Consider the following 27,624-nt stretch of genomic DNA (forward strand, 5'->3'; position numbering starts at 1 on the left):
AAACCCAACACCCAACCCCAACCAACCAATTTTCCCTTGCAACCGCTGCAATCGTGTCTGCCTGTCCCGCATCGGACTTGTCAGCCACAAACGAGCCTGCAGCTGACGTGGACTTTTTACCCCCTCCATAAATCTTCGTCTGCGAAGCCAAGCCAAAGAAGAAGACTGTAAGCACTGTACCTTTTTGCCCAACATCAAGTTACAGACTAAACTAAAAAATGTACTTTTTTTCCATGATGATATCAAGACATCAAAAAAAAAGATCTTGGTATCACGTTTGCATTGTAGTCTCATTTCTCCCTGGCAGCTACCTAGGGTTGAACAGACTCCAGAATGAGCTTTCAATCAATTATGCAGGGCAATGCTTTCTGCTTTCACCTTGTAACATTGCCTGCTTCTTATCAGCTCATGGTATTCAGCTCTCGTCCAGATTTGACTGATCCTGTGCTGTTGGTGCTTGGCTTCATCATTCTGTCCTTCCTAAAATAATCCATCTTAATTCTGCTGTCAGTATCTCAACATGTCACTGGCTACTGGTTTACAAATTTCCCAGCCTGTTTGTCCCCAAATCCCAAGCTTCACCTCTCTCCACCTCTAAGATCCTGCAGCCAAGTAAGCTTCTGAGAGCTATCTGCCCCTCCAATTCTGACTTCCTTCACTCCCCAATTTTAAAGGGTTAAACTAGTCAATCGTGCCCTCAGCTGTCACTATCTCAAAGAATCCCTTCTTTGAATCTCTACCCCTTTCTAAGACCGTCCTGTCTTCCTTTGTCAGCCAATTGCCAGTTAAAGAGCTCAGCAGTTCCACTAACTTTGTTTCATAGCTCACCATACTGAAACAGCATCCAATCAACTTTTATAATGTCACTATACTTTTCACTGAATCTACTGACCAAGGAAGAACTTGAGTTCCAAGTGTGATCTCATTTCAACTTTATAGAGTGCCAGTGTTACTTCCTCCAGAGACTGGTTGTTCTGTGGATCTATTTATACATCCTAAGGCTCTATTTAGCTTGGCAAATGCTAAAATGCAGTGCACCACTTTTGATGTCTAAAGCACCAAGAACACAGAGATATTGTGCCTGGTCCACATTATTGAATGGTCAACCTTTTAGATGTATATATTTTTTCAAATAGCTGCCCAGGTCTTCAATAGACCCTTGTGGATTAACAGTGAGAGAAAAAAAAATGTGGGTTCCATTTTGTTTGATATTAGCCAAGGAACCATGCAAATTCTCTTTCCAAATTGCCCCATGAAACTTATAATTTGATCAGAGAAAAAGGTGGGGGCTTTATTCTGAAAATGGAACCTCTACCAAGGTGAAATTTTGTGGTACTTAGATGATGTGTAAAATCTGGTGTTTTTTGAACCTATAACTAACTACATCAAGAAAGGCTCTATCCAAAGAGGATTGGTTGTCAATCAATTATGTTGTTATAGAATTATACAGCATGGAACTGGTCTTCAGCTGACCTTTTCCATGTCGACCAAACATATCCCACCCACATGTCCTACCTGCTGATGTTGGGCCCATATCTCTCTAAACCAATCCAATCCAAGTATCCAATTAAATATTGCAATATTACTTACCTCCAACTTCCTCCTCTGGCCGGCTGTTCCATACACCCACCACTATTTGTGGAGAAAAAAGTTAACCCTCAGGTCCCAAGACCACACTTTGGCAAGTCAAATCACCTGGGGATGCTCCTTCTATCTGCATACATACAAATCCTAAAAAGAGAGGCACCAGAGAACAGGACAACCACAAGGTGGACGCGAGAAGTTGAAGAATGCTTGCAAAATTGCCTCGAGTCAGTGGATTGGGTGGATTCAAGAACTCAGCTGAGGATCTGGATGACTAACCAAGGCCATACCAAACTTTATCAAAACAGCTAAGAACAAGAATGTCCCCACCAAATTGTTCAGGAGTTTCCTCAACCACAATGAAATCCAGAAACTGCTGAGAGTCAGATGACAGGAATTTAAGTCTGAAGATCCAGAACACTGCACAAGGCACAGGGATGACCTAAGGAAACAATCTCCCATGTGAAATGATGATTCTGGATGAGAATGAAAACAACAAAAGCTACCTGAGTGCTGTGGCAGGGCCTAAATGACATAACTGCCTACAAAACCAAACAGTGCAGTAAAAGACAGAAAAGCTTCACTCCAGAGGAACTCAATGGCCTCTACATCCAATTTCATGACCAGAACAAGGAAGAATCCCTGCGCACTTCCAAGACCCCTAATGATCCTCTTCTGCCAGTATCTGAAGATGACATGTGGGCTGCCTTCAGGAGAGTGATTCCAAGCAAAGCTTTGGGTCTGGATAGAGTACCTGGCTGACCACTGAAAACCTGTGCTGACCAACAGATATCTTCAACATCTCAATCAGTCAGGGGAAGCTATCATGCCTCAATCATGCTGGTGCCAAAGAAGTGTGTAGTAACCTGCCTAAATGACTACTGATCAGTGGCACATAACCACAGTGATGAAATGTTTGGAGAGGCTGGTGTTGAAGAATATCAGCTCCTGTCTGAATGATGACATGGATCCATTCCAATTTGCCTCCCACAGCAACAGATGTCATCTTACTGGCTCTACTCAAAACCCTGGTATGTAGGGACACATACATACAAGAGCATCAGGGTGCTCTTAATTGACTACAGTTCAGCATTTGACACCATCACTCCCTTAAAACAGATTAGCAAACTCCAAGACCTGGGACCCACGATGCAATTAGATCCTAGATTTCTTCACCTCCAGACCAAACTCAGTTCGGATTGGCAAGAACATCTCCACAATCTTAATCAGCATTGTAGCACCAGAGGGCTGAGTACTTAGCCCCTTGCTCTATTCACTTTACACCTATGACTGTGGGGCTCGGTATGACAACATAGCCATTTAGAAATATGCTGAAGATACCACATTTGTGGACTGTATAAAAAGAGCCAATGGGTCAGCATACAGGAGGAACACTGAAAACTTGACAGAATGGTGTACTGATAACAATCTCTCACTCAATGCCACCAAGATCAAGGAGCTGATCGTAGACTTCAGGAAAGGAAAACCAGAGGTATACAACTCAGTGATCATTGAGTGATCAGAGATGGAGAGGGTGAAGAAAATTTAGATTCCTGGGAGTCACTTGGAGGATCTTTCCTGGACCCATCATACCAATGTCTACTTCCTCAGGAGTTTGTGGAAGTTCGGTATGCCATCAGAAACATTGGTAAACTTCAACATATGTGCAGAGGAAAGTGTGATGAACAGCTGCATCATGGCCTGTTATTGGGGCACCAATATCTCTGAGTGGAAAGCCCCACAAAATATAGCAGACATAGCCCAGTACATCATAGGCAAAACTTTCCTCACTATCGAGAAAATTGGCATGGAACACTGCCGCTGGAAAGCAGAAGCAACCATCAAGGATCCACACCATCCAAGACATGGTCTTTTCTTGCTACTGTCATTAGGAAAGAAGTATAAGTGCTACAGGACTTGTACCATCAGATTCAGGAACAGCTGCTACCCCTTCATCATCAGTCTCCTGAACAACAGACTCAATCAAAGACTCATTTAAGGACTTCTACTTTGCACATTTGCACAATTTGTTTACATTTCTCTCTTTGTATACTTTTTTTAAATTGATGTAAAGCATGTCGAAAGAACCAAAAACTAGTTGATCCAAACCAAGGCTTTTATTAACTAAAAGATTGGAGCATATCACAAGTAGATCGACCAGTCCAGAATGACCTGGTCTGGCTAGGAGCAATCCTTTAAGACTTGCCAGTAGTTGTGGCTACACTCTCAGCCAATCACAGTCATCCTACACTACCATCTGTACATATGTACATATACACATTGGTGATAGAATCTGTACTATCACATTTGAGTAATTTACAGATAGTTTACAATAGCTCATGTTGTCCTGTTGTTTAAAAAAGGCTCCAAAAATAAACCAGGTAATGTCAGTAGTAGATAAATTAGTAGAGGAGTTCTCAGAGATAGGATATGTAGGTATTTGGACAGCCATGGGCTGATAAAGGACTGTTAGCATGGCTTTGTGAATGGTAGGTCATGTTTAACGAATCTTGTAGAGTTTTTTGAGGAAGTTACCAAGAAGGTAGATGAAGGAAAGGCTGTGGATGTTGTCTACATGGACTCTGACAAGGTCCTACATGGGAGGTTAGTTCAGAAGTTTAAGGCACAAAGTATCCATGGAGAGGTTGTAACCTGTATTTGAAATTGGCTGCATGGGAGAAAATAGAGAGTGATAGTGGATCCTTCAAGACTGGAGGCCTGTGACAAGTGGTGTGCTTCATGGATCTGTGTTGGGACTGTTGTTGTTTGTTGTCTATATTAATTATCTTGATGATAATGTGGGAAATTGGATCAGCAAGTTTGCTGATGACACAAAGATAGTGAGGAAGATTTTCAAAGCTTGCAGAGGGGTCTGGATCCATTGGGAGAATGGGGCAAAAAATGGCAGATGGAGGTTAATGCGGACAAGTGTTGCATTTTGGAAGGGCAAACTAAGGTAGGACATACACAGTAAATGAAAGGGCACTGAGAAATGTGGAGGAGCAAAGAAATCTGGGAATACAGATACATTGTTCCCTGAAAGTGGCGTCACAAGTGGACAGGGTTGTAAAGAAAGCTTTTGGCATTTTAGCCTTTATAAATCAAAGTATTGAGTATTTGAATTGGGATGTTATGTTGAAGTTGTTTAAGACATTGGTGAGGCCAAATTTGGAATATTTGTGTGCAATTGAGATAAATATGAGAGATTATAGTTTCAAACTGAACAGGGAAAGGTTTAGGGGGAACATTAGGGGAAAGTTCTTCACTCAGAGAATGGTGGGTGTGTGGAATGAGCTGGCATCTCATGTGGTGAATGTGGGCTCATCTTCAGAATAAATTGGATATATACGTGGATGGGAGAGGTCTGTTGGGTTATGGAATGGGAACAAGTCAATAGGTGTAACGGAATAATGGTCGGCACAGTCTAGAAGGGCTGAATAGCCTGTTTTCTGTGCTGGAGTGTTCTATACTGAGAAGCAGAAATTCTGCCTGGCTGGCAGGAAATAGAATCTTGGGGTTGGGTGTGATGTCATGTATGTACTCTGACAATAAATTCGAACTTTGAACTAAATGATAGGGTTATGATATTTGTAACTATAACAAGGATCATCTTATGTTTTCTATCATGATCCCTGATTCTGACAGCATCTGGAAGATGACATCGGCCCTCTGGGTTTATTTTGATGGTGCCCTCATACTTTTCAAGAGCTCTTTCTCAAACACGAGCCTGACTGCATCCCAAGCAAGATTATAAGTCATTGGGGGGGGGCATCTGATAGGCCCATACAGGATTATTGTCCTTAAAAATTGTTCACGATGTCTAAGATCAGATAGTATGAATCTCTAATCACTCAGTCTGGTCTTGTGTAAATTTTTGGTCTTTGGGTGACATGAAAGTACAACTTTTGTGCCTTTAACAAATTCTGAGGGACCAATTGTTGACAGAAGTGCCCCTTGAATCTTGGGCTAAAAAAACGATGACCATATTATCTACCCAGCTGGTTAAAATAAATGTGATGACTATATTGAAATTCAATGGACAATTGATTATGCTGCAATTAACAACCATACAAGTTATTCCATTAATTTTTAAAAGTGTTATCATTTTGTTTTCAATAAATACTTTAAGTATTACTTTGCTATAATTTACTGTATTCAATATTCCCTCTGCATAAATTTAAACTGCATTATATCACACTGTGGAATCAAGTGGCTTTCTGTACTCCTTTCCAGAGTTTCGAGGGACTCATGGAAAGGATATTTCTAAATATTCAATGTTGCATGGAATAAATTATGAAATTGTCCATCGTAATTGCCTTACTTCTATGAGTTTTGAAAAGAGCCAAGACTATGATAAAGCTGTTCTTTGGGTTTAATTTAAAGGTTCCTCAAATAGAGAGCAAATATTCCTCTTTGAGAAGTCGAGGAAAGTACTCTCTCACATTTCTTTAACAAAATAGATTTTGCTGGTCATTTGTCTCTGTGTTGATGGCAGAATTTGTTGTGTGCTGTGTGGCTAATTATTTACCAATCTATGGTTTAAACATACATTTTGAAACTAAGAAAATAAAGTAGCATATGAAAGTCAGTCTTTCTTTTTGTCAATTAAATGAGAATTAAATTATTAGTGTGTTTTTGGGGCATTTAAGGACATAAAAATTTCTGGCTGAAGTTTGACAATGCCAGTCAAAATCTCTTAGACAAAACCAGAGAAGGCTGACGAAGTATAAACTATTTCCCCTCACTCATTCTTTCTTTCACAATTCTACCATTTAGCTGCATTATTATTATTCACTAATAAAACAGTGGAGTAGACCACAAAATATAATCAAGTTATTTTAACCCAGAAACCAGCCATTTGGTCAAATTGTCCATGTCTGCCTTTTGATCAGCATTAGCTGTACTCCCTATCTCCTTACCATTTTTCTAGCACCTTCAACAGATCTTTCCCTAATCTGGAAACAACATTTCATTGTATCAAAAAAAAAGTCAAGACATTGGAAATATGAAATAAAAGCAGAAAATGTTTTAAAAAAATACTCATTCTCATTTCTGATTACAGACCTGAAATGTTTACTGTTTCTCTTTCTTCACGTGCTACCTGATCTGCTGAATGTTTTCAATATTTCCTGTTTTTATTTAAATTTTGGATTTGGGTGGCATGGTTGCCATAGTGGTTAGCATGCAATGACTTACAGCGCCAGCGATCAGGACTAGAGTTTGAATCCTGTGATGTCTGCGTGGATTTTTCCTGGGGGCTCCGGTTTGAAACGTACCAGGGTTGTAGGTTAATTAGGTGTAAGTCGGGTGGCACAAACTCGTGGGCCAAAATGGTCTGTTTCAGTGCTGTATGTCTAAATCAATCATTTTTATGGCATGGTTAGTTTAGGGTGACACAGTTAACATAGGGCACCACGATTATAGTAGTGGTTAATACAACACTATTACTGTGCCAGTGACCAGGGTTTGAATCCAGCGCTGTCTGTACATTATCCCCATGTCTGCAAGCGTTTCCTCCCACCTTTCAAAAATCTACAGGGCTTATCAGTTAATTGGGGTATTTGGATGGCACAAGCTCGTGGGCCTGAAGGGCCTGTGACTGTGTTGTATGTTTTTTTTTAATCCAACAGCTTTCACTTTTATAACATCCAATAAAATTGAATGTAAAGCCATGATAACCAAAAGCTTTGAAAAAGGAGGTGGAAAGTTAGAGAGGGTATTCCAGAGCAGTGAAAGAATGGCACCCATAATACTTGGAGAGAGCAGAATTGGAGGAGCCCAGATATCATGGAGAGATTGGAGCAACTAAAGAGAAATATTGGGAGCGGCTTTGAAAAAGAAGGTAAATGCCCAGACAGAGGCATGCGTGAACAAGTGTGATACCATGGATAACGGAATTCAGCTTCATAGTGTGATTTTGTCTTTTTGTTTGTAGCTGTTTGTTTACAGCTGGGATAATTTTTATTACTTCAGAAAAAAAGTAAGGGAAAAATGCGAGGACTTTTATTCAAGCAACAAAGAGAGAACCTGCTTCATCTGACAAGGGGGAAAAATCCTAGGATGTAGACATAGAAGAACTGGGGATATGAGAAATTTCTTTGTTCGGATATGTAAAAAAAGTACATCAGAAGTACTTTGAATGGTGAAATCAGACTGCATTGGGATTTTCAGATTTATTGTCAGACTACATAACCTTGAGATCCATTTTCCTGTAGGCAAGGCAGAATTATCACTAATTGGTAGTGCAAAAAACACTGTACACTTGAAACAAATAAAGAAATGTAAACAGATAAAGAAATGTAAACAAACTGTGCAGTACAGAATAAAACTATCAATAAAGTGCACAAGTCAGAGTCCTTAAATGAGTCCCTGATTGAGTTTGTGGTTGAGGAGTCTGATGGTGGAGGGGGAGCAGCTGTTCCCGAATCTGGTGGTACGAGTCTTGTGACACTTATACCTCCTTCCTGATGGTAGCAGCGAGAACAGAACATGTGCTGGTTGGTGTGATCCTTGATGATCATTTATCAAAAGGATGATATGGGAAAAAAAACTGATTCAAGTCTTAATTGGAAAAGAATCAAAGAGCTGATATAGAATTTTTCAATGATCATTGGGCTCTGGTCATTTACTCATAACCATTTTTAACCACAATTCAACATCATTCTATTCCATTCACCACTGTTGTCAGGGGATTATTGTTGGAACTTCTGTTTCTTTCCAAAACCCTCTTTTCATCATAATGCAAATTCTTCTAAATGTTTCTATTTGATCTTTTGTGTTTTAGTTCCCAGAAACTTACAAAATTAGTTTCTCATTTTGAAACAATACTGTGATCACTGGAAATGTTCAGATTATTGATTCTATCAGTTACCGATGTCCCTTTCATCAGTAGAAAGCACAGTTGCAATTAGGCTGAGGATTATAAACACCGGCTGCATCTGGTATAATTTTCATCAGCACAGATGGTAACCAGGCTGAAGATGTGAGAACATGTTGTAACTGGGTTAATGGGTGGTGACAACAAGTTGTAACTTGGTTGTTAAGAGTGATCACATACTTTTTGAACATTAATTTTACAGGGTTGTGGGTGTCACCAGCAAGGCAACCATTTATTTTTCATTCTTAACTCTCCACTACAGCCCTTCTGGTGAAGTTATACCTGCAGTGTTGTTGGAAAAGGAATTCCAGCATTTAGATGAAGGAAAATCTATTTTCAAGTCAGGAAAGGGTGTGGTTTGGAGGAGAATCTTTATAGATGATGATGTTCCCATGTCCCAATCCTTCAGCCAGTTGAGGTGTTGAACCTAATGATTTTGAGATGGCTTGTAATTTGGGCTGATGTTTGCAAAACATTCAGAGAGTAAGATCATCACACTTTGTTCAATAAAAATAGGGCTCCTTTTAATTGCTACACCACTTTCTAAGGCTGTGGGGACTCTGCTTAAATGGCTGGGTTTTTTAAATAGATATACATCCACTTCCAGGGCAGCTGCCTTCCCTTTGAAAGAGGACCTTTTATAGCACACTTAAAAAGTTGAGATTAAGACATGTATCATGATTACAGAAATTCTCATTAGGAGGTGTGTATGTGTAGACATTGAGGATTTTAAATTAGAACCAGAGAACAAAATTGAAAATGAAACACCACTTTGCAGCAATTCCTATGAACATGCCAAGTGACAATTGAAAACAGAAGGCTACTCTGGGCTCTGGAATAATCATCACAAGCCCACATGCTATCTGGAACTGGATATTCAGCTTGGAGACCTCCTGGTAGAATTCATTATCAGTTCAAAAATGTTTAAATGCAAAGATATCAGCTCTTTCTACACTGGTGGCACGTCAGTGCTGGTACAATAACTCTCATAAAACAATCCTGAAACCAAAAAAATAGAGCAGCTTGCTCAATAGCCTGTAGGAATTTTAGCACACACACTTCTGCCATGGTGTTTTACAAAAGATTCCTGGCTCAAGATTTATAACCATTTATAGCCTCTTTAATATTATTTGTTGTCTTCACAATATAGAGTGAGGAGAATATTCAAGTGAGTACAATGCAGGACTTATAGAATATGCTTTAGAATATGTAAAGTAAAAATTGCATCAGGAGGGAACAAGGAATGGAATGATAGCACAGGTTGGGAATTGGGAGTTTGCAATGAGAAAACGAAGGATGGGATTGAAGCATGCTCGATGAGGGGACTGGGAATGAGTGTGGCACAGTTGGAATTATCAGAAAAATGGCAATGAATCATAATTGGGAAAAAGGAGTGCTACAGGTTATATTGTGTTTTTAAAAGAGATAGATTGTGGGGGTTTAGTGCAAATCATTTCACAAACAGATACTTACACTTCACATGTAATTTAAAATGCAAGCTTGGTTGAAGCTAGACATTCAGGCATCAGCGAATGCAAAAGACATTCAGGCATCAGGCATTCAGTCATCAGCAAAAGACAATGGAACTGCTTTGGAAGGAACTTCAGAAGTAGGTGCAAATGGAACAATGTACAGGCAGAGTGCTGATAAAGATCCCTGCAAGGAGCTTTGGTTTTTACAGGGAGAGAGAAAGAGAAGAGAGATCAGCTCTGCAGTAACTTTTGGAAGCTGCAATGTGGCAAGTTGGCAGGTTTGGGGAAAACTCCATTTTGAAGATGGGTTGTGAGTTCTGAGTTCAGCTTGTTGAAAATGTTTGTGGTCCTTACAAGAGGAAATGGCTGGCTAGAGTGTTTCTCCTGAAATAAGGGAAACAAGAGGAACTCTGTTGTGACCTGGAAGAAGAGATTATCATTTAGAAAACACATGATGGGGCAAGTTTCTTTGGCAAGACACTGATTGGAGTGGCTGATTGGAGGAAATCAGTTTGCATGTGTCCAAAGAACAACAAATATCTCTCTGAAACCAGCAAGAACCTTCCTGAGCAGTAACCATTTACCTTTAAGCACCAGAGCCTGGTGAAAATTCATAAAGGTTGTGCACAGTATAAGAATTGCCTAATACTGGTGAACTTGGAGGTGAGAAGTGAATGATTGGACCATTAAAGCAAAGAATCTTCCTGAACATATACACATTACATACACGTGCACTTAGAATTAGTAGAGGGTTAAGTTAATAGTAAAAGTTAAAGTTTGATCCTGTTTTTATGTTAAAGAAAATTAAAAGCAACTATTGTTTAAGTAACCATTTGTCTTGGTGAATTTCTATTGCTGCTGGGTTTTGGGGTCCTCTGGGCTCATAACAGGAGTCTGATACAGAGTGAAAAATGAGAACATGCAGTGTAGCACAATGAGGGAATTGGGAATAGGGAGCTTGACAATGGATGAAAACAACTGGGATGGAATATTTGCCATATTTTGATATGGTATGAAGATTGTGGTATAGGGCATGGTTTGGAGTAGGGAGGGTTCCAAACAAGTGAATGTAAACTCTCTGCATGAGAATATAAACAGTGATGGGTTTATAGTACATGGGTTGTAGTACTCTGCCTAATTGCTTATGCTGTTAGTTTTTCTTTATCTAAACATTGTGAGTGTATCAAGCATTAAGTCTCTGGAAAGTTAGGTTTTTGTTAATTTTTGATGATCATCAAGTGACCTGGCCTGTTTTGCCACTTTGTTGCAATGGTTTCAATCCAAAAATGCTTTCTATCTTCTCTTCCATGTTAATACAAAGGTCTGTTCAAATCCTGAATAGGCATATGCAGATGTGTTGTTGTGGAAATATTAATGTTTTCACATTTATCTTTGCTGCTTGTTTGAACAGAGGCTGATGGTGGACTCTGGGCCCTGGGCCCTGACCTGACTCACATCATGATTAAACAGGAGCCGAATATGCTGTCAGAATCCTGCTGTGCTTCTCCATCAACCCAGACGACAACCCTTTCCAGAGAGCACACGGCCCCTGGCCAGCACACAAACTCCACAGAAGAACCGGTGAGTCTCATGAGATGGTGAAAATGCATTATTAAGAGCCTTTTCTCAGATGGTACTACGGGATCGTTGAAAATAGGTGTCCTTGTAATAGCCATAGGATCCTGGCCCCCAGATCAATTCACCACTCACTCACCATTATTATATTGTACTCGTGCCTCCACCACCCACCTGCCTTTTATGAACAGTTCAGTAATTTTTAGATCTTGGCACAATATAACACAGGAACAAGTCCTTTGTCCCACTTATCTGTGCTGAACACAATGTCTACATCAAAATAAAAATCAACTTCCTCCATCGCCTTTATATTCATGAGTTTATCTGGAAGCAATGTTCCCTCTAATTTTTAGTAGTCAGTGTGTGCAAAAAATCTTGTTGTGCAAATGTTTTTCCTTTGGCAAAAGTATGTGCACACTGAATGCTTGTGCAAATTTAAACTTGAAATTGTTTTTTTTTAACTTTATTTAAAAGATTTTTAAACAGCATACAATCAAACAACAGAAAGAAATCAATTTATATATATAGAGAGAGAGAGAGAGAGAGAGAGCGAGAGAGAGAGAGAGAGAGAGAGAGATCTATAGATATAGATATATATAGACATCTAGATATAGATATCTATATAGATATCTATATATATGTATGTATAAAACCAAAAGCCCCTCCCACCTCTTCAGCCAGCTCCCTTAAGGGGAGCCAAATAGAAAAACAGAACAGAATATATACAATATTTCAAGTATTTCCAAATTCATATATTCCAAATAGGAAGACCACATTTTAACAAAAAAAGGAGTAATTATCATGCAAGTTACATGTAATATTTTCCATAGTAATAAAAGTTCTCAATTCATTATGCCAACGTGCTATATTAATCTCCACATTATCTTTCCAAGTACTAGCTAAACATTTTCGTGCTACAGACAACACTAAATGTACAAATGCAATCTGAAATTTATCCAACCCCAATCCCTTCAAAGAGACCATGTAACCCAACAAAAAAAATCGATGGGTCTAATGGTAATTTAAGTTTGAATAATTTTTCCAAGACCAACCTAATTCCTTCCCAAAATGGTTGTACTTTAACACAAGACCAAACGGCGTGTAAAAAAAAAGTTCCAGTACATAATCCACATCTAAAACAAGAATCCAAATTACTAAACCCATATTTTTTCAGTTTCTCTGGAGTCAAGTATAACTGATGTAAAAAAGTGTAATTAACCATTCCATACCTTACATTCGTCAATTTAGTTACATTTTCATGACACATAACTTCCCAATTCTCTTGAGGGATAATATAAGTTAAATCACTTTCCCATTTAGTCCTAGATTTCTCCCATTCTGGTTTATCTATACTTTCCTGTAACAATTGATACATATCCGAAATATACCCTTTCTTTGATATCGAGGAAATCAAAAATTCAAATTTTGTTAACATAGGTAAATTAATCTCTTTACCATAATTATCTTTTATCAAAGCTCTGAGTTGATAATACACAAATAAAGAATTTACAGATATATCAAATTTCTCCCTCAACTGATTAAAAGAAAGAAACTGAACTTCTTCAATACAGTTCTGAACTATCTTTATACCCTTTGAATTCCATCTCATTAAATGGTTATTGAACATTGAAAAAGAAATAAGCTGATTATGATATAACGTGGTTTGAATTGATAACTTACCCTTTGATCCTAAAACCATATTTCTTTTAACCCATATATTTAATAAATGTTTTAATACTGGCATATTACATTCCCGCAATATGTTAATATTCCACTTAAATATAAATGGGTGTACCTCAACTTCAGAAATATACCTTCGCCCAACTTGGGGTTGGTCCATATCCATCAATCTACTAACAAGTTTCAACTGAGCTGCCTCATAATAATTTTGAAAATGAGGTAACTGAAGTCTACCTAATGCATATTTCCATGTAAGTTTGTGCAAAGCTACTCGAGCTAATTTTCCCTTCCATAAAAATTCCCACATCACTCTATTCAAATCCTGAAAAAAACCCTTTGAAAGTAAACAGGGTATCGACTGAAGTAGATATTGAATTCAAGAAAAAATATTCATTTTAATACAATTTACCCCACCAATGAATGTTAACGGAAGATCTTTCAATTTAATGAAATCCATTTTAATCCTTTTTAATAAAGGAACATAATTTATATAAAGATTGATAATCTGCATTTACTGTTACTCCAAGATATTTAATTCTATCTGACCATTTTAATTTTATAATATTTTTATATTCTGAATAATCTCCTTCCCCAACTGGCAATATTTCACTTTTATCCCACTTTATCTTAAATCCAGATAACTCCCCAAATTCCAACAAACAATCTTGCAAATATTTCAAAGACTGCTCCGGTTCTGTCAAATACACCAACACATCATCTGCAAATAAATTAATCTTATATTCATCATCCGCAATTCTCATCCCTTTAATCTTATCATTCTGTCATATTGCCTGAGCTAACAGTTCAACAGCCAATGCAAACAAGGCTGGTGATAATGGACAACCTTGCTGGGTCAATCGCGTTAATTTAAATGGTAAAGAAGTTTGAGCATTTGTCACCACCCTAGCAATTGGATTTTTATATAAAGCCTAAACCCAACAAATAAGGGCCAAAATTAAACTTCTCTAACACCTTAAATAGAAAATTCAGTTCAACCCTATCAAAAGCTTTTTCCGCATCTATTGCAACCAGTAGTTGGGTTGCTGTCTAGATGCATTGACCAATGTTATCAATCTAAGGATGTTGTCAGATGCATTTTTATTCTTAATAAAACCTGTTTGATCTATATGTATCAACTAAGTACTTAGCAAGTCTATTCGCTAACACTTTTGCTATAATTTTATAATTTACATTTAATAAAGAAATAGGCCTATACGAAGAAACTTTCAACGGATCCCAATCTTTCTTTGGAATCAGTAATTATAGCACTCGAACAAGATTCCGGTAACAACTGATACTCAGTTATTTGCTGCAATACATCTCCAAATACAGAAGATAAATCTTCATAAAATTCTTTATAAAATTCAGCTGAAAATCATCATACCCTGGTGACTTTCCATTCAGCATCTCCTGTATAGTTTCTTTAATCTCAAAATCTGTAAATGGAGCTTCCAATTCCTTAACCTCCTCCCCCCTAAAACAGGTAGTTTTAATTTAGATAAATAAGATTCAATGGAACCAACGTCCTGCTTTCCCTCAGAAGTATACAATTTTTGGTAAAATGAATAAAATTGATCATTAATTTCCTGAGATTTAAAGGTAACTATTGAGTTCTGTTTAACAGCATTAATAATTTGCGATGTCTGTTCCGTTTTTAATTGCCATGCCTTATGAGCTCTCTCACCCAGTTCATAATAACGTTGCTTAGATCGGTGAATTAAACGCTTATACTGGTAAGTTTGTAATATATTATAACATAATTTCAACTTCGTTAAAGCAGCTTTTTTATCTTCTGTAACACTTTCTGAAATTCCTTTTCCAACTCAGTAATTTGTTTCTCCAATGTTAAACGTTCCGCCACATGTTGTTTTTTTAACTTTCGTAGTTTAACTAATAATTTGCCCATGCAAATGTGCTTTCAAAGTGTCCCACAACAGAAAATTACTACTTACTGAATTAATATTCTCAGCCAGGAATAAAGCAACCTGTTCCTTAACAAAAGCAATAAACTGGTTTCCTCAGTAGCATTGTATTAAACCTCCATCTATAAGACAATTGCACCACTTCTGGACTTGCACAGGAGGAAAACAACATAGAGTGATCCAATATAACCCGACTTTTATATTCAGCCTGTAGTACTCTACCTTGCAAATGTGCCCATACCAAAAAAAATCTATTCTAGAAAATGAATCATGTCTAGATGAATGAAAAGTCTTTCTCTGTAGGATTTACTCTCCTCCAAATATCAACTAGATTCAAATCTTTCATCAGAGCTATTTGCCGTCTTTGATTTCCTTATACTTTTCGGAAATCTATCCAATAAAGGATCTAAAACACAGTTAAAGTCTCCTCCAATCAAAATATTTTAATTGGCCTGATTTAACAGAAAAAAAGCCTCCGACATGAACCGTTCATCGTCTACATTAGGTGCGTAAATATTTAACAAGGTCCATGATTCAGCAAAAAATTTATAATTCACTGTCAGAACCCTCCCTGTATTTCCTTCAAATGATTCCAATTCAAACAGTAATTTCTTATGAATTAAAATCGCTACACCTCTTGCCTTAGAATTAAAGGAAGAAGAAAACACATGACCAACCCACTCTCTCTTCAATTTCAAATGTTCTTTTTCAGTCAAATGTGTCTCTTGCAAAAAAGCAATATCAACTTTGATTTTCTTTATGTAGGCCAATACTCATTTACGCTTAATGGGATTATTCAATCCCTGAACATTAAAAGTTGCAAAATTCAAATTAGACATTTCGTTAATAATAAACATCACGCTACTATAAAATATTTCTCCCCTTTCTAATTCCCTTAATATTCTAAACCTTCCTCCTTATATAAAAATTCCAAAAAGTCAAAAGAAAAAGAAAAAATATATTTATAACCCTTTCGCCACAATACTTCTTTAGCTGAATTAAATTCTCGGTGCCTTCTAATAATTTCTTAACTCAGATCAGCAGAGAAAAACATTCTGTTATTTTGAACCATCATTGGAGTCTGATTTTGCCGCACCTTCTGCACCGCAATTCGTAATATCATTTCTCTATCCTGATATTTCAAACAATGAATCAAAACTGCTCACGGTGGTTGACCTGCAAATGTTTGTTTCCTCAATGCTGTATGTGCCCAGTCTAGCTCCAGACCATCCGGAAAAATTTCATTGCCCAGTTCCTCAGGAATCCATTTCTTAAAAAACTTTACCGGATCTGAACCTTCCATATCTTCTGCGAGACTTACTATTTTTACATTATTTCTTCGACCTTAATTCTCTAATGAGTTAATCTTCTTAAGTAATTCCTTCTTCTGAATCCCCCAATCCACAAAAGAATCCTCCACTCCACTTTTTCTCTATTACGATCCACTTGGTTCTTACATTCAAAAAAAGCTTCTTCAATTAAAAAATAATTATCCTGTATAGTGTCCACTGTTTTTATACATCTACTAACATCACTTTTAACTACAGTCATATCTTTCTTCATAGAGGTAATCTCTTCACATTTATTGTTCATTTTAGTTTTCACTTCCATAAAACACAGAATCCAGTCCAGGTTCCATCACTTCCCCTTGAAGCCCCAGTCCCCATATATTCTTCCTCAGTCCCCATATATTCTTCCTGTGTTGATTCCAATAGCGCTGGGCTCTCTTCCTCTTCTGACACAATGTTTCCTCTTCCAGTGTGGCTGCGGGTCTAGATACCCATTGACAGTGCGCTGACCTCGTCAGCCCACCATCTTTTGGGTTCCCCCACAGCCCATACCTTCTCTAGTAATTCTCGAACTCACGAAGCACCACGCATGCCCAGAAGAGTCACTGACCGCGCAGGTGCGTCCTCCGATGCTACACTGTGCACCCCTATACCACCAGGCATTACTGCGGGCTCGCAGGGGCACGAGTCAGGGCTGGCCGAGCTCATCACAGAACCGGCGCCATCTTGCGGATGCACGATTGGTACCGGTGTAATACTAAGCCAAGCAGGGGTCCTTTGAGGCTTGGAAACTCCAGTCAACGACTCCATGGCTTCAACTTGGTAGGTAGGCCTCAATTCTTCAATTCTTTTTTAGGGTAATTTCTTTTGTAACTGAGTTTTTGATTTCTTCACGTTTGTAGCCATTTCAATCCTCCACTATTCCAAAGTCTGTGAATATTTTTAATCACTTTTACAGGTTTTAAAATCAGGTATTTTGGCACAGCCTATCTCTCATGGCTAATAAAACCATATCGGCCTGTTTTAATAGATATAATTTCATTCTACAAATAATGTATTTCGCTAAGATTTATTAATTATTAATTACTACTTTATTTTACATAACTAACCTTTTGTGCGCACATCAATTTCCTTTGTGCACTGGTTGCAAAACGTGTGCGTGCACAGTTTAGAGGGAACAGTGTCTAGAAGCCTCGTAAATACCAGTACTATTATTGACCTGCTTCCACCACTTCATCACCTTTCTAAGCTCCTACCACTCTGTGTAAAATATTTGCCTGAACATCTGCCTTAAACATCCTTCCCTGGATCTTAGATGCATGTCCTTTAGTATGTGATGCTTCTACCCTGGGGAGAAGATGTTAGACTGTCCACCCTATCAATGTCTCTCATGATTTTGTACAGCTTTATCAGGTTGCCCCTTAGCCTCCAGAGAAAAAAACAACCCAAGTTTGTCCAAGCTCTCCCCATAATTCACACCCTCTAAACCAGGCAACATCCTGGTAAATCTCCTCTGTACCCTTTCTAATACCTCCACACCTTTTCTGTAACAGAGCAACCAGTATTCTAAGTGTGGCCTAACCAAAGTTTTATGCAGCTACAACATGACTTCCTTACTTTTATGCTCAATGTTTCACCCAATGAAGCCAAGCATACCATACGCCTTCTTTACTATCCTATCTGTTTGCATGCCCAACGTCAATAAGCTATGGACCTGGACCTGTAGGTCCCCCAGCTTATCAGGACTTTTAGGAGTCTGCAATTAACTGCATATATTCCCCTTAGATTTGACCTCCCAAAGTTCAACTCCTCACACTTGTCAGCATTAAACTCCATCTGCCACTTCTCTGCCCGTATTTGTAACTGTTTGATATCTTGTATTCTTTGAAAGTGTTCTATCCAGTCCATTATCTTTGTATCATCTACTAATGATAACTCACCCACCCACCCACTTTTTCATTTCTTTTCTTTTTCTTCTTTGGCTTGGCTTCGCGGACGAAGATTTATGGAGGGGGTAAAAACTTGTATTGTAAACAACAAGGGTCCAAACAATGATCCCTGCGGAACACCACTATTCATAGTTCTCCATCATTAGCCCCCATCTTCTGAGTCAATTATGTACAATTAAAATAGTGGTGGTTTTCAAACTTTTTCTTCCCACCCACACACCACCTTAAGCAAACCCTTACTAATCACAGAGTGCCTATGGCATAGGGAATACTTAAAGTGGTATGTGAGAGGAAAGAAAAATGTTGGGAATCTCTGCTATAGATGCTGCATGACCTGCTGAGTTTCTCCAGCACTTTTGTGTATTGCACTATAATCATAGTGTCTGCGGACTTACCTGTTTAACAACATAAAATACCTTGGGATTTTTAAAAGGTACTTGCCAAGGACATTTCATGGCCCCTTTTGGTCTTCCTAATCCTTGCTTGAGCTCTTTCCTGCAATCTTTGTATTCTTTCAGAGCACTTCTTGAACTTTACATATGCCTGCCTTTTCTTTATGACTCAGTCTGCTTGTCATTTAAGATTTTCTTATCTTGCTATCCCTATTCTTCCTTCAGATTAGAGCCTTAATGTTGGTTCTTGAATGACTTGTTCTTTCCCTTTTTTATTTATTGATAGGATGTGAATATTATTTTATTAGCAATAATTGTCCATCCCTCATATTCTCCAGGCTGTTTCAGAGGGTATTTAAGGCTCAAACAGCATAGGTGGATTTGGTGTATATAAAGGTAACAGTAAAGGCTCCATTATTGTCACATAACACTACATTCAGAATGTAACATACATGAAATTCTTTAACTTTTGTCTACTGTAAGGCAGACCGAGTCACCACTTTGTCCAGTGCCCCGCACAGAAACCTGGTGTTCAAAGGCGATCTCTCCTCCAAGTACTGACCAGGCCTGAGCCTGCTTAGGTTCTGAGATCAGACAATCTCAAGTGTATTAAGGATATTAAGCTTCTAAGGCCAGACCAGATGTGAGCAACAGAATTTCTTGATTAACAGACATCTGCAAATCAGATGGAGTCCTTCAGTGATAATTGGGCTATACTATGAATATTATTGGAGAATCCAGCATTTTATTCGTAGTGTTTTTCATTTATTAAGCTTTAATTCCCTGGCTATCAAGGTGAAATTTGAAATTGTATCCCCACATCAATGGTTCAAGTTGCTGGTTTACTCTAGTAACTTGAGCAGAATGCACCCTACCCCATGACAAACCTTCATTCCAAAGTCTTCTCTGCAAATGCGAGTGACATCAATCTCTCTGTCCAAACAGGCAAATTGAATGGTTGCATTATCAGAACTCCTGTTCTACAATTGCCAGCTCAATCTCCCTGTCAGAAATGACACCCTATCTGAATGGCATCATTCAGTTCTCCATGTTGGTGAACTTTCTCTTATTTTCCACAAATACTCCATTCATCTTAGAGAGAATATGCACTGCCCTGAAAGCCATTATTTGAAAAAAAAAACTAATTGGCCATAAGGACTTGAGAGCAACAGGTCTCCACATAGCAATTGCACCAGCAATCATTGTCCACCTGCTGGATAGTAGCAAGGGAGCTTTGTGTCTTCAATAACATTGGACAACACATTTTTCAAAAGGTTTCCTTCCTGAAAAAAAATGGGGATTATGATATGCAACTTCCAGCTGAACAAAAAGATTTTTTTCAGATTTGTTGCATCAAATAGGAAGTTGGGAAAACATTAAATTATTTTTATTGAATTTAGCGTATTTAAACACATAATGATACTGACACATTGCATTAGTTCAAATGACCTAAAAATGTTTTGCCACTGATTTTCATTTGTACTCAGCATCTGATGCCTCTTGTGTCAGTATCCAACAAACAGCCAGCATTGGTGTATTTCAGTTGCCCTGATATCACTTTTTCATGTTTACAATGTCCTGGTGAAACATTCCACCATGTTCGTCACTGACTGCACCAAGATCAGCAGGGAAGTCCAAGTGCATAAGCAGTAAATGAATTTTCAATGACATGTTGCACTTCATGATTCTATTTGCTGAAGCAAATAGCTTGTATCTAAAAAAAAGGTACATGATAGGAAAATTTTAGGGCGATTTTTGTGATCAGCAGTCCAAAATGCATAAAATACACCCCAGTGTTCAGGAATCAAAATCTTTTGTTGTCCAATGTAATTTCCTCTCCGTCATCTCCACTCTGTTGGGATGCCAAGTTGCTCACAGGGTCAGGAGGTGAGCGAACGCAAGAAAGAAGAAGGTAGGTGATTTGTTTAAGTCTGCATTGAGCTCCCAGAACCACTGTGCACCCCCACATCTGCTGATGATCCTCTACTGACAGTATCCAAAGATGATGTATGGACTTCCTTCAGGAGAGACTCCAAGGAAAACATCTAGTCCAGATGGAGCACCCTATCGAGTACTGAAAGCCCGTGCTGACCAACTGGCCAATATATTCATGAATATCTTCATCATCTCACTCCAATAAGACGTAGAACCCACCTGCTTCAAACAGGGCTCAATTGTACCAGTGCCCAAGAAATGTGTGGTAACCTGCCCAAATGACTACTGAAAACAACAGTGATGAAGTGGTTTGCATGGCTGGTGTTGAAGCATATCACCTCCTGTCTGAGCGGCAACATGGATCCATTCCAATTTGCATTCTGCAGCAACACGTCTAAGGCAGATGCCATCTCAATGGCTCTACTCTAGTGGTTATCAACCTTTTTCAGTCTAAGGTCCACCTGGCTTCCAGCCTAACATGCCATGGCCCACTGGTGGCAAAGAATGAGTAATAATTTCAAGTCAAAAGCAGCTTTGTGAGAAACGCATCTTTATCTAATTTAAAGTATTTTATTTAACATTTTTAAAGATCAAAAAGCACTGATGTTTCCTTGAGGGTTATTCATTTGCTCCCAAATGTCAAGTAAACTTTAACATATCCTACAGTCACGCAATTCCATCCAGGGTAAATCTGCCATGAAACTTTATGAAAAAATAATTTATATCCAATTTTAGAGAAGAAATTTATCATGTGTCTTACCTTATAAATGAGCCTCTTGAGTCTTGACTGAAGTGAAGAACAAGCAGTAAGAAGACAAAAAATACAGACTTCTGAATCTGTTTTGTGTGGAGGTCAAAAAGAAACTGTGTCTGAGTGCCAACCGCTTATTTTGAGAGACAGCCAGATGACCTCACTGACGCCAGTGACAGATTGTTCACCACCCCACCCAAGATCACCCAGGAGGGCAAAGACATGTCCTCAGACCCACCTTGACCTCAGTGGTTGGGAAGTCTCTGTGGTCCACATGGAAACATGGTGAGGTCCACCAGTGGACCATGGCCCACCGGTTGGGAGCCACTTCTCTACCTAAAACCCTGGAACACCTGAACGGCAAAGATACATACACCAGGCTACTTATTGACTACAGTTTGGCTTGCAACACCATCACTCATCAAAATTAATCAGCAAGCTCCAAGACCTGGTCCAATTTGTAATTGGATCCTGGATTTCCTCACTCCAGATCCCAATCATTGTGGATTGGCAAGAACATCTCCTCCACAATCCCCATCAGCATTGGAGCATCACAGTACTGAGTAATAAGACCCTTGCTTACTCACTTTACACCTATGGCTATATGGTTTGGTACCACAACAACACAATTTGCTAACTATACCACATTAATTGGCTGTATTAACAGGGATGACTAGTCAGCATACAGGAAGGAGATTGAAAACTTGACTGAATGGTGTACTAACATACTCTCACTCAATATCACCAATATCAAGGAGATGATTGTAGACTTTAGGAAAGGAAAATCAGAAATGTACAATCCAGTGATCATTGACAGGATCAGAGGTGAAGAATGTGAGCAAATTTAAATTCTTGGGAGTAACTATATCGGGGGACCTTTCCTGGACTCAACATACTTATGTCATCATGAAGAAAGCACGTCAGAGCTTCTACTTCCTCTGGAGTTTGCAGAGGTTGGGTTTGACATCAGAAACATTGGCAAACTTCCACAGATGTGTGGTGAAAAGTGTGCTGAACAGCTGCATCATGGCTGAGTCCAGGGGCACCAATGCCTTTGAGCGGAAGCCTCTGCATAGGTTATGGACACAGCCCAGAACATCACAGGCAAAACTCTCCCCACCATTCAAAATATCTTCATGGAACGCTGCTGTTGGAGAGCACCTGTAATCATCAAGGTTCCACAACACCCAGGACAAGCTCTGTTCTCTCTGCTGCCATCAGGAAAGAAATATAGTTGCCACAAGACTCGCACCACCAGGTTCAAAAACAGTTGCTACCAATCCACCATCAGTTTCCTGAACCACAGATTCAGTCAGAGACTGAATTATTATTGCTCATTATTATTACTGATTTTTTTCCTGTATTTGCACTGTTTGTTTACATTTCTCTCATGTATATGTTTTTTTTTGTGTACAGTTTATCTACTGATAAGTAGAAATTCTACCTGGCCTGCAGTTAAGAATCTCAGGGTTGTATGTGATATAATGTACGTACTCCTACAATAAACTTGAACATGCATGCATGAAATTCATGGCAGATCTTCTCCTTCAAAAATGATTAAATATTGTTTAATAAATAGAGTTTATATGAGAGAGAAGCTGTTCCTCAGCCTGGTGATTTTATGAATGAATGAACTGATATATAATTTTCCCAATGGAAGTAGCTGAATGCAGGTCCATAAAAGAAAGAAAAGCAGAAAATATTAATAAAAGGAATTTAGTGCCTTTACTCCATCATAGAGTTTGGTCTTTCAGTGCTGTTCACTCTGTTGTTGTCCTCAATTCTTTATTTTTCCTTCTTCACAGACTCAGACAGATCCAAGCACAGTGCCTCAAATAAAAGTGGAGCCTAAAGAACCCAATCAGTTCCTCAATGTCCACACAGGTAGGGAATTGAACAAAAATTGTAGTTTCTCACAGAACATTCTCCAGTGTTTGTGATTTTGGGTTTCCAGAAGATATATTTACTGCACGTATTCAACAGATTTAAGGTAGATGTGGCTCAGCTAACATCATCCATGTCTCCTCATCTAAAGAAGTTGTTCATTCAAGACTCAGCTTGGAAACACACACATACTCTGGCCTGACGCTTGAGTGAAGCATTGAAGGAGGGATGGACCTTGTGTTCCTTGTTCTTGATAAATACAATAATGTTATTTGAAAGGAAAGGTAGAAAGCTCTGGTGTTCTTCCTGATGTGGGAGTGGATATACAGTATTATTTAGCAGTGGAGTTCCACGATTGGTATAATTTTCGCAAGAGACTGGTGAATGATCCTCCAAAGGGTTCCCATCTGGTGCTCCCATTGTGGAATACATCAGAGATTCTGGAAGCAGGCTGAGAGATCCCTTCATTCAGCAACTTCACTCTGTCCGCCACAATAGCAGGGATCTCCCAGTGGCAACCCATTTCAATTCCCTGCCCCATTCCCATGCTGACATGCCTGTCCATGGTCTCATGCACTTCCAGACGAAACCACCCGCAAATTGGAGGAACAAAACCTCGTATTCCTTCTGGGCACCCTCCAACCGGATGGCATTAACATCGATTTCTCTGGTTTCTGTAGCCCCCTCCCCCATCTCTCTCCTTTGCCCATCTCTATTTCTCTTTTCTTCTATTTCTGTCTTTCCCTTCCTCTCTGTCTCCTTTCTTCCAGCTCTACATTCACACAGCCAACCCCTGCTCACCTCCTGTCCTCTTATCCATGTCCAATGATCACCTTTTGCCTGTTGGCCTGTGCCCCTCCACCAGCCCTTTCTTGCCTTCTCCTCAACCATTTTGTTCAGGCGCCTGCCAGATTTTTCTTCATACCTTGAAGAAGTGCTTGGCCTGAAACATTAGTTATCTATATTTATCTCCACTAGGAGACCTGCAAAGTTCCTCTAGAAATCAGTAGAACCTTGTTTACTCCCTTATCTCTGAGATATTTATGTACTTAAGGAAAATGAAGTAAAATGCATAATGTGCTAACTTCCCTAAATTGTTTATAGTTGCATCCTAGTAATTAATCTTAGAAACAAGATTTTGGCTTTAACTACTATTTCAGCCTTCCCTTCCTCTCTTTCTACCTCTGGTCATTTACCCTGCAGATCCATGATTAATTAGTGACTGAGATAATAACTCCAGGAGAAAATCAGCAACAATGTTTAATGAGTGTTGCTCTCAATCTCTTCACCTTTATAACCTTCCACGGTTTACAGTTTATCATTTCCCATTGGGTGTGCAGTCAGAGATGATGACCAATGAACTGGACTCTCTTTGCATGTGCACTACTAATGAGAGATGCTCAGCTCTCCTAGTTGTAATAAGGTTATGCATGTTGTTGGGCTGCGTCACTAGCAAGCCACAGTCACCCTTTCCATCTCTGGTTATTCAATCAGTTTAGCCAAACTGAGGGGCACGGGGGACTCTTGGATGTTTCCGTGGTCTATTTATGTTTCTGACAGCCCCTTTTGGAGTGTGAAGAGGCTTTCAATTCTGAAATAGAATGGAAATATTTTGTGGGGTGAATGTGAAATTCCGTACCACACGCAGTTTGGCAAAATGAAGCTTTCAAACTTCTTTGTGTTGTCTTACAGAGGGTTAACTCCACCCACTCTATCCTACTCTATCCTAAATCCATAATGCTGACCCTACCTCTCCCAAGTCATTCACATGTCGAGTAAGTTCAGATGAAACAAAGCTTGACTTCTGCTGTTCCTTTCGTGAAATTGAAAGGTTTGGCTGTGGCAATTGGAGAAAAGATGGAGCCTCTGTTGTGCATTACGTTCCATCCCAGGAAATGGTTACTGTATGTCCAATAAATGCACTTTGCTAGTTGGCCTTGCCTTTCCTATCAATCAGCTGATGAATGCTATAGAACAGCATCAGCACTGGGTCTGGAGCAGGTCATTTCCTCAGAGAAATGTCATGGTATTGTCAAACAATTGGTTCTAATGTACAAAACTTATTTATTGTTGTTGAGTTATTTCAAATATTTCCAATGTCTAAACTTCCCACACATTGGGGTGGCACAGTTTGCATAGTAGCTAGCACGATGCCTTTACAGCACCAGCGATCTAAACCGGGGTTCGAATCCCACGCTGTCTTTAAGGAGTTTGTATGTTCTCCCTGTGTCTGCGTGGGTTTTCCCCAGGCCTCCGGTTTCCTCCCACCATTCAAAACGTACCGGGGGTGTAAATTGGATGGCACGGGCTCATGGTCCAAAATGGCCTGTTACTGTGCCAAATGTCTAAAAAAAACAAAATGGTGCTTCCTGGATATGGTGGAAGAATCTAGTTTACTTGAAGGAAATAAATGAGCCAAACTATTTATTCTGATTTCAGAAAACTATCATCCTGGCTTGTAGGAATGCTCAATATTACATCCTTGTTCTTTTACCTCAACTGCTAGTGTGTAATTGGGGAGCTGTGACTTGACTTTTCTTTCCTGTTTTCCGCCAGATGTGCAGCTGCCACCTACACCCCCAAGCAGCCACAGCAGTGACAGCGATGGTTCACAGAGTCCACGGTCCCTCCCACCGTCCAGCCCCGCCCGACCACAGGCTCGGTCATCCAGTGCCATCTCATCATCTCCGCTGCTCACAGCTCCTCACGTAAGTCATGATGCACATGTTAGCAAACAGAATGTCTTAGCAGGAAAAATCTCAGGGTCTTCAGTCTTCAAGAGTTCTCATTAAACCTCTGCAACAAAATTTCAGTTTCTTTCTATTTATTGCCCAATTCTACCTGGGCCTTCTCTAATTAATCACTGGGTGAGCTTGAAGCCACTCACTTGTTACCACTTCTTTTGCCTTGGCTCAAGTATTACATGGGTTGTGTCCAAGTCCTGGCCAAGACACTCATGCAAATGATTCAGGCTGGTGACTCCAGAGCAATGCTGTAAGAATGTTGCATTGTTAGATCCTATCTTACAGACTGAAGTCCAGTTCACCTCTCAGATTCATGTGAAAGAGCTCATGGCACAAGTTCAAAGAACTAAATATAACTTTTGACATGCAGCACTGTACAGATCCTGCCAGCTCATGAGCCTGTGCTGCCCCAAAACCCCAATTAACCTACATACCCCCTATGCCTTGAAAGATGGGAGGACACCGGAGCACCCAGAGGAAACCCACACAGACATAGGGAAAATGTACAAACTCCTTACAGATAGTGCCGGATTGGGACCCAGGTCACTGTTGCTGTATTAGCATTGCGCTGACCACTACGCTAACTGAGCCACTCCTACATTTTCCCCAACGTTATTTCAATATTTACCCAACAACACAATAAAATATGATCTGATCATTATTACATTCATGTTTCTCTAAGTTTGACATACACATCTTGTATGCCACGTTTTTTTTAAATTGTAAATATTCTTAAAAAATACTTTCTTGGCCCTTTAGTAAGTACTGAGGTCTGGAAAAGGCCTTATAAATAGGAAATTTTATTTGTTTAATATACTAAGCTCCAATGAGATCCTGACACTCCTAGCTGGCTGAAAGAAAGGAGAAAGTAACCACTGAAAGCACAACTTGAAAGATTTCAGCAGCAGATGGAATTTGAGGGTCAGGGAGGGGAGAGAGAGAGAGAGATGCTGATACTATTTCAGATACTGTTTATTTATTGTCATGTAATAAAACAGACAAGTAATATTACATGAAATTGGCTTTAGTCTGCCATATGCATGCCCAGCTGGAAAGAGTTCGAGAAAGAGAAGCAAAAGAATCTCCTCAGAGTCACGGAGTGATCATGGATTTGGATCCAGCATTACTGCAGACTTTGCAGCTGCACAAGTCCCCAGTTCAATTCAAACCATTGGCAACTAAGCCCAGATCCACATCCAGAGGATAGCTGCAGAAGCCTTTGAAATAGCAGGCAGTGTTATTCATTAAAGAGAAGGTGGCCTGGATCAATCTGAAGTCTGTTTGACAGGAAGTGCTTCACTTGGAATTTGAGTACACTAGTCCATGAACTGACTGGTTTCTGTGTGTGGGAAGATTAGTGGGTCAATGAGAACTGCATTGTTGGCTTCTTCCAACACCTTTCCCTCAATTGGCTGTATAATCTAAATGCTGAATAATTAATTTATTAAACCTTCTTAGTTATTTTTAGCAATGTGCAAGCCACATTTTTTGTCAAAACATGATGGGTTTAATATCTTTGTGGCAGGAGTGAGTATCTAACTGAGGGGCCCAGCTGTGACTAGGACTTATC

General features: G+C 39.3%; 1 protein-coding gene and 1 long non-coding RNA gene across 5 annotated transcripts in view; one reads left to right on the plus strand and one right to left on the minus strand.

The window, feature by feature from the left end:
- LOC138741891 (uncharacterized) overlaps positions 1–27,624 on the minus strand; it is a 280,492-nt gene that overhangs the window by 157,885 nt on the left and 94,983 nt on the right. The window lies entirely within an intron of this gene.
- Positions 1–27,624, plus strand: part of creb3l1 (cAMP responsive element binding protein 3-like 1) — a 158,949-nt gene that overhangs the window by 90,527 nt on the left and 40,798 nt on the right. For both annotated transcript variants that reach the window (XM_069896120.1, XM_069896117.1), the window contains exons 3-5: positions 11,345–11,514; positions 23,232–23,310; positions 25,867–26,018. In XM_069896120.1, coding sequence (XP_069752221.1) covers positions 11,345–11,514; positions 23,232–23,310; positions 25,867–26,018 — 401 coding nt within the window. The remainder of the gene's footprint in view (positions 1–11,344; positions 11,515–23,231; positions 23,311–25,866; positions 26,019–27,624) is intronic.

Source organism: Narcine bancroftii, chromosome 1 (genome assembly GCF_036971445.1).
Source record: "Narcine bancroftii isolate sNarBan1 chromosome 1, sNarBan1.hap1, whole genome shotgun sequence".
Taxonomy (NCBI): domain Eukaryota; kingdom Metazoa; phylum Chordata; class Chondrichthyes; order Torpediniformes; family Narcinidae; genus Narcine; species Narcine bancroftii.